The sequence below is a fragment of the Tupaia chinensis genome, unplaced genomic scaffold (assembly GCF_000334495.1).
Source record: "Tupaia chinensis unplaced genomic scaffold, TupChi_1.0 Scaffold000381_1, whole genome shotgun sequence".
Classification (NCBI taxonomy): Eukaryota; Metazoa; Chordata; class Mammalia; order Scandentia; family Tupaiidae; genus Tupaia; species Tupaia belangeri.
In genome coordinates, this window is record NW_006159883.1 from 3,798,629 (window position 1) to 3,806,914 (window position 8,286).

Below are 8,286 nucleotides of genomic sequence, written 5' to 3' on the forward strand. Positions count from 1 at the left end.
GGGAAGGCCACACAGCAATCCGTTCTCCTCCATTGTCCTCTTGAGATTTAGAGCATGCATACGCACATGCTCCTAGCATGAGTTTAAAGCTGCCAAGTCCAAGACTCAAACTGTAGTTGATCATGTGGGAGTCCAGTGATGTAACCATTCCACCATCTACTGGTCCCTCATTTTATCAATTTCAATTTAATTTGGTGTAGGTTTCTTAGCACATATGAGGGATCATCACAAGTTAACAGAAAGTGTCTACTGTGAAAAAAAAAAAAAAACACAAACTAAGCATTAAGTTTAAAAAATTTTGCACCAAAATAAATGCATAATTTAATTTCATTTTTCCATGAGCTTTTTGGAGTCTCCTTATATTACTTTTATTTATTACTCTCCTGTTCCAAGAGGCAAAAAATAATCTACAAATTCATTTAGAAATTTTTATTTTTAATTTGCCATAGAGTGCATTCACTTGCCAAAGAGAAACAGAGAAGGAGAGAGAGAAAACATCTTTCATTGGGGCCTGGTCACACCACAATGCTGACTCCATTTCTTCATCCTGTTCAGATTTTGAGTACATGGGCACGTGCACCCAGTGTATTTTTCCAGTCAGCCTAGGATTCAAACTGCATGGTTAGCCATGTGGAATCTGGCTCCTTTAATCACCAAGCATTGGAGCCAATTCTAGGATTATTTTATAAGGAAAAGTTGAAATCATTTTAACAAGTGTTATCATTCCATATTCCAAGTCCCCATTGTGGTCTCTCGTCATATTCCTTGATTCTAAGCTACCTTATTTAGTATGCTTATCATGTGCACTATTCTGACAAACTGCATATTTATGACCATGAGTAACCCTCCGGATTGGACCAAAAATGTAGAGTAAGTGGGTATAAGTATATTTTAATGTAGTTTTAGTATTATCATTATCACTCTTTTTTTTCCTGACAGGAAGTTATTGTAGCTTTGAAAATTATGGTGTTTATCTTCCCGTGCTATATAATTGCTTTGCTTTCTTTCTTTATTTCTATGTGGTATTAACTCACCAGCAGTGGATTAGAAGAATTATATGCTACAGTATTTTCTACAAGAATGAATTTATCAGATGCCCTGTCTTGTTCTTAAAATTTGTTACATATGTCGTCTTGGTGTGTTTGTGACAGGAGCAATGTAGGATTTTTCTAAGCAATCTAATGCCTAAGTTTTAGACGTTTCAAGTACCACTTTCTAGGAGTGTTTTTAATATGTGCATTTTAAGATTTTCTGCAAAGACCTTTATTGTAGTATGTTCTAAACATTAGAGTGGGTCCATAAGGCAACAGCCATCCTCCCTTATATGCCTTCCTTTGTTTAATCAGAGAAAAAAATTATAAAGATTATATCGTTCTTACTCTTAATAGATTAATGAATTCTTGTGTGTAGGTACACTTTTACTGGAATCTATACTTTTGAATCACTTGTAAAAATCCTTGCAAGAGGCTTCTGTGTAGGAGAATTCACTTTCCTTCGTGATCCATGGAACTGGCTAGATTTTATCGTCATTGTTTTTGCGTAAGTACTTTCAGCTTTTAAAAATGGCAAACTTATGAAAATCTCAGACAGCAATGTTCCAGTACAAACAGTCCTTTGGGATCTGATATTTCCTGTATAGGATAACCCCATTTAAAGAAATATGAAAACCAGCATGGATAAGCAAAACTTAAAATTTTCAGAAAGTATTTCTCACTTACAGGTGTATGATATCAAGATTGATAATCCTGCTCAGCACTTTGACAGAGAGTCCGTACAGTGCCTATTTCTTTCCATGTTATTATTGGAAGTATATTTTTCTTGTAAAATAAATGGGATGTATATGTCGCATATATATAATGCATTAATGTTAGGTTTAGTACACAGTGGCAAAAAATAGAGGCTTTTATAATATGTAATATACTTAATGCTTGAATGTAGTGCAGGTTAATAAAAAGAGCACTGTACCTACAATTGAAGACCTGAGGGTTTTTTTTTTAATTACATTAACATATAATTTTAAGTTATTCGTAACAGTTTTTTCCCAAATGTTTATCAGAAATATTTGCTTTTAAAACCTAATACTAGATACAGTATTTTCCTTCTTAATTTTGCAGTCTAAAAATAATCCATGTTCGATACTGAAGAGTCTTAACATTTTTAGTTTCCACCTCTTTAAGAAAAATATCCCACTTTCCTTTTCCTCACTGCTGCCCACCTAGTTGTCTATCAAACTCTTTATTTTGTCAATTGCTAGAGGGTGCACGTGCTTACCAGAGAAAAATAGACAGAGAAAGAGAGAAGGAGAAAGCACTGCCAGGGGTGTGTGGCCACACCACCATCCCTCTTCCATTTCTCCATCCTGTTGGGATCTGGAACTCACATGCACATGTGCCTAGTTTGTTTTACAAGTCACCGAGGTCAAGATCTGAACTGCAGTTGGTCATGTGGCAGGTGGTCTCCTTGACTACCAGGTTACAATGCCGGCCCAATCTCTTTAAAGTTAATATGATGATACAGCTCCACCTACCACCAGTAAATAAAACAAATACTCTGTCAAAGAAGGCTATCTCTTTTCATTGGTCTTCTTTTTCTATTGGCTTAATTTCTGTAACATAATGCTGACCCTTTAAAATATGCAATTCAATGTTTTTTTTTTTTAATATATTCTCAAAGTTGTTCAACCATCACCACTATCTGATTTAAGAACATTCAAAAAGAACTTCTCTATCCATCAGCAGTCACTTTCAGTTCCTCTTCTCCCCAGCCACTCAGGAACTAATCTACTTTTTAATTTTTCATAAAATTTTTAAAAATTTTATTTACATTTAGTCACTGTACATCTTTAGAGTGTACAAGATGCTTTTTCCCCACATGAGTGCAGTGAATATCAATCAAGACAAAGACATTACCGTAAATTAATACATTATCCGCAAAGAACTTCATTTTTGTCTCAATTAAATGTGTTTGCTTTTTCCCTGATCCGCTCCCTCCCTTCTCCTATTACTCACCTCAATTATCCCCCAAACTATTTCTAGTATCTACAGTTGCCCTCCCTGTTATTATACCTTCCAGTCTTCCAGTTTCTGTTGTAGAATGCTGACATTTGGTATATATTGAGGGGGGGGCATACAAAGTCTGTCTTTCATAGTCTGGCTTAACTCTGCTTAGCATTAAATCTTCCATATTCATCCACTTTGATTTAAATATTTTTTTATGAAAGAAACTACTCATCTATGTTTTATCTCTGTGGATTTGTTTATTACAGATCCTTCAAATAAATAGAATCATATAGTGTACAGACATTTGTGTATAACTGTCTTCACTTAGCATATTTTCAGTGTTTCATAGAAAATTTTAAAATCTGTATTAGTGTAATATTGATGATCTAGTAATTGAAACACTCGACTGCTCATTTAGACAATTAAGTGTATGAAATCACATTAATACTATAATATTTGTATTTTGCTTGCATCAAATAAGTCAAATCAAGTGAAATTAAATTAAGTATCATGGTAGAAAAATTGATTTGCTAAACTACACAACTAAAAAAGAATTCCCAAATATAGAAAATACCTTGACTGAAGGCACAGGTAAGTATCGCAGACTCTGTGTCTAAATTCTGAATAACTCTGATTTAATTCTACAGGTATTTAACAGAATTTGTAAACCTAGGCAATGTTTCAGCTCTTCGAACTTTCAGAGTATTGAGAGCTTTGAAAACTATTTCTGTAATCCCAGGTAAGAAGAAATTGGTGTGAAGCATTAGGTCACTTATAACTCCAACCATTTGGGAGTTGTTCTTCGTTTGTTTGTGTGTGTGTTGTCACTGCGTTTGTGTATAAACTCCCTATTACAGATATGTGACAGAGTTTGTGGACCTGGGCAATGTCTCAGCGTTGAGAACATTCAGAGTTCTCCGAGCATTGAAAACAATTTCAGTCATTCCAGGTGAGAGTGGGATTAAACACCAGGGCTGACTTTGATCTTTTGGAAGAAAGACAAAAAAACAAACAAACACAACAACAAAAAATCCTTTCCTTTATGCATCTTTAATTAAATTTGACTTATTCTGTTTTTTCACAGTTGTTATTAAAAGTCAGCCTTTGAGTTTAATCAATTGCATGGGTCTTGAAGATTGAAGATGACCACTTGGCTCACATCTCAACTTGAAATTTTCCCTCCTAAGGCCTTGTTTTTCCATTTGCTTATCTAGGAGGAAAATTTCAATTCATTTTGATTGCTTTTCATATAGCTAAGAAAGAAGATGATAAATATCAGCATGATAGCATTGCATGACACATTGTTTTACATTTTTCCTCAACAAACCATTTCTTTATTGAAAATGAGTTTAAATTGTCACTATGTGCTACAATTCAGTCTTATTTGTTTTAATGAAATATAGAGAGATGGTTTGTTTGACAAAATGTACTAACTCTGAATAAATAAAAATTATTTTTACATGGGACCAGCAGATGGTATAACGGTTACATCGCTGAACTCCCATGTAGTCGACCACGGTTCGAGTCCCAGACCTGGTGGCTAAAAATCACCCCGGGTGCGTGTGCGTGTGTGCCCAAGATCCCTAGAGGAGAATGGAGGAGAAGGGATTGAGGCATGGCCATCCCCCCTGGGGGGTGATTCCTTGCTTCTTGTCTCTCTGTCTCTCTCTGCCTTTCTGGCAAGTACACATGCCCTAGAGCAAAAAAACCTCTCCAAAAAAAAAAATTTACAAATTAGTATAAATATGCTTTGATCACCCAAATTACTCATTTTAAACACTTGAGTATTCTTTTGAAATATTTTACTATTTTTAATCATTCAGTATAATACGTAGAAACAGAGACTGTGTAAAATGGCAAATCACCCTTTTTGAACTAGCAGATTTTTTATGAGTTACGTTCCTAAGATCATTAATTTGCTATAATGCATGCATTTCTAGGAAAACTTGTGTTTTGTTTTTGTTTCTCAATGAGAGGCTTTATGTATTTATAAACACTTTTTCCTCCTGTTCTTAGGCCTGAAGACCATCGTGGGGGCCCTGATCCAGTCCGTAAAGAAGCTTTCCGATGTCATGATCCTCACTGTATTCTGTCTCAGTGTGTTTGCACTGATTGGACTGCAGCTGTTCATGGGCAATCTGAAGCATAAGTGTTTACGGGATGAGCTTGGAAGTAATAAAACATTAGAGGACCTACTGAAAACCCTTGAAACTGAAGAAGAGTTTCGAAGTAAGACTATCCCTGAAGTTTCAGTTAATACATTTAAATACTGCTAAAAGCATTGGTCTCTTTTAACAATGAAAATGTGCTTTTATTTTAATAATTCCAAATCTATTCAAATATAAAGACACCAAAGTAGGAATCTGGATCATGTTACATAGGGTTTTCATAAATTTTCCTGCTTCTATGCTTTCCAATAGTTTTGACAATAAGTACTTATTTCCATAAGTCTCAATTTGTAAGAGAAAAAGAATCATTTTGCTCTAGAGAAATAAATATAGCAGTGAATTAATAATATTGACTATTACATTTAATTATATGATATATTTTATATATTATTGTCATTATATAATTCTAATATTTATTATATGTGATGCATCTTATTATATAGTTATATTTTGCACTTATTATGTGATACATTTTATTCCATAATTATGTTTTATACTTATTAGTTTATACTTCAACTGTATCATATTTTGATCACTCACAATATAATGACTATTAACAATCAATAATTCAAATGTCTCTCTTGACAGTATTTCTAAAGATTTGTATAGAGCAAAACTGTTTACTTGGCATTATCATTATAACCCAAGATGGGTTTCACAACTGCTTCTAATGGTTTCCCTCAAATAGGCTGATGGCATTACATCAAGGCTTAATTCAGTAGAAGTAGTCCTTAGATATCACCGGAGATGATTGTGTGCTATTTGAGAAGTCTGCTTAGTTTAGAAGTATATTTTAGATAATCTTACTTAAAGTACTAACTTCATGTTCACTAGGTAATTATCCCTGGCACAGTGTCTCTACCTGGACCTGTTGATGAATATTGGGTGAAAATGAGATTGAGATTGTATTTTCTGTCTAACGCACAGAATGTGTCTATGTGATATTGCCCACATGAACACATAAACCCGAATAGATAATTTGACCCAGGAGTGGGGTATAAACCAAGAAACCTTTAAAATACACATGTGTTTGCCAGAAGAGGTCAGGAAGGGAAGGTCAGGATTCTCCTTAGATAATAAGATCAGAATACATAATTTAAAAAGTTCTATTGAATGTGTCCCATCCCACTCACTGAGACGATATAAGTAAACAAAACCTAGCAAGCAGAGTAAAAGACTGTAAATAAAGAAGATGGAGAAGAATTGAAGCATCAAGCACGAAAACTGAAGAGTTTTCAAGTAAAGTACTTAACATGTTTCTTTATTACCACCGTTTGATGAGGAATTTAGTATATTTTGTCTTCTTTTTTATCTTTACATTCTGTTCTAATTTTTATTCTTATAAATATAATTTTGAATTCATTTCCAATTTATAGATAATTCATTACTTAATCTATATGCTGTAAAAGTAATATATCTGATAAATATTGTTGACATTTGCACTCAATTTTGTGATTCAATTTATATCATTTACATTTAAATTTTGTTCACTAGGATTAGTACCAGTTCTTTTATTCTGAGCCTTAGTCCAACTTCTGAATTTATAACTTGATTTTCTTAACCTGTGTTTAAAAAAAAAAAATCTTTAGACAAATTTATATTTTTAGAATTTACTAGAACAAATAGCAATTTATGAACTGAATAGCACTCAGACCCAGGAACGGTTCAGAGTTCTGCCCCTGTCAATGTGAGCTGGGAGTACTGATTTTATAGATAGAAAAAGAAAGTGACGTATGGAAACATCTTGACTGGTCACAGCTCAGCATTTGTCTTAGATGGAATGGTGTGATCAGTTAGCATCTTGTGATTGGCTGAGACTTAGTTACATGTTATATGTGTACTTAGTTACACGTTATATGTGTACTCTTTTGTAAAGTTTATTCATTTCATGAAAGAGAGAAAGAGCAAAGGAGAGAGACGGTCACCCCTGATGAGGTCTTCATGCTATGGTCCACACCTGTCTTAGCCAGCCTGAAGCAGAGGCACACTTCTGCACCTCATGTGCTCGAGGAGGTCCTGACACACAATCGCAGGACTCTCCCATGTGGATCCGTTGTGTTACCACTGTATCATCACCTGGCCCAGAAGACATACATTTGTGAATTGCAACCATATCGTTAGGTTGTATTTCACTACATACAGAGGCAACGCAGGCCCCAATTTAATTTAATAATGCTTCCTTTTTGATCAGCCTTTCAAATTTTGAGAGAATGACCAAAACCTTGGGTGTTGGCAGTACTCTCTGTCACAATTTTAATGGACTTGTTTGTTCTGAGTGTGAAATTCACAACTCTTGACATCAGGTCATTTGAATATTTCTTTGTTTTCTCATCGGGTTTTCTGTATTTTAAACATAGTGAGACCATTTGACATTTAACAGATGGATGCATATAATCATTTAGGGCTCTTTTCTTTTTTTTTTTTTTCTTTTTGAGAGGTTTTTGCTATAGGGTGTGTGCACTCGCCCAAAAGACAGAGAGAGAGATAGAGAGATAGAAAGCAAGAAATAACCCCCCAGGGGGGATGGCCACGCCACAGTCCCTTCTACTCCATTTTCCTCTCAGGATCTTGGGCACACATGCACATGCGCCCAGCGTGCATTTAAGCCATTAGGTCTGGGACTCAAACCGCAGTCGACTACATGGGAGTCCAGCAACATAGCCATTATGCCAACTGCTGGTTCCAATCATTTGAGGCTCTTGAGAGGATACAGCATACCTGGGAAACTAGTATGATGGTTATGAGGAAGATAGTACTGAAAGACTGAAGTATATTGAACTGACCAAGTGTGTGAAAAACTAGCTGGAAGAGGAATTTACTTGGTTTAAATAAATACCTTGTTTGTAATTTCTTGTAACTGAATTTTTATACCAGATGTACTTATCCAAGTGCTGGAGGATATGCTCTCTATTGTACACACTTTGTCCTGTTCATCCAACAGATTCAAAACAATCCTTTTTCAGAAAACAACTTTGGAAATCAGCAGGTGACGTAATGGTTACATCATTGGACTACCATGTAGTCGACCATGGTTCAAGCCCCAGACCCGGTGGCTTAAAATTCATGCTGGGCATGTTTGTGTGTGTATGTGTGTGTGTGTGTGTGTGTGTGTGTGTGTG

The 8,286-nt window shown here is 35.1% G+C and overlaps 1 protein-coding gene and 1 long non-coding RNA gene across 2 annotated transcripts in view; one reads left to right on the plus strand and one right to left on the minus strand.

Annotated features, from left to right (window-relative positions):
* The window catches only part of SCN9A (sodium voltage-gated channel alpha subunit 9), a 185,277-nt gene that overhangs the window by 81,679 nt on the left and 95,312 nt on the right, over positions 1 to 8,286 (plus strand). The window contains exons 4-7 of the mRNA XM_006153578.3: positions 781 to 870; positions 1,411 to 1,539; positions 3,647 to 3,738; positions 5,016 to 5,228. Of these exons, the coding sequence (XP_006153640.1) occupies positions 781 to 870; positions 1,411 to 1,539; positions 3,647 to 3,738; positions 5,016 to 5,228 (524 nt within the window). The remainder of the gene's footprint in view (positions 1 to 780; positions 871 to 1,410; positions 1,540 to 3,646; positions 3,739 to 5,015; positions 5,229 to 8,286) is intronic.
* The window catches only part of LOC102488272 (uncharacterized), a 110,784-nt gene that overhangs the window by 8,629 nt on the left and 93,869 nt on the right, over positions 1 to 8,286 (minus strand). The window lies entirely within an intron of this gene.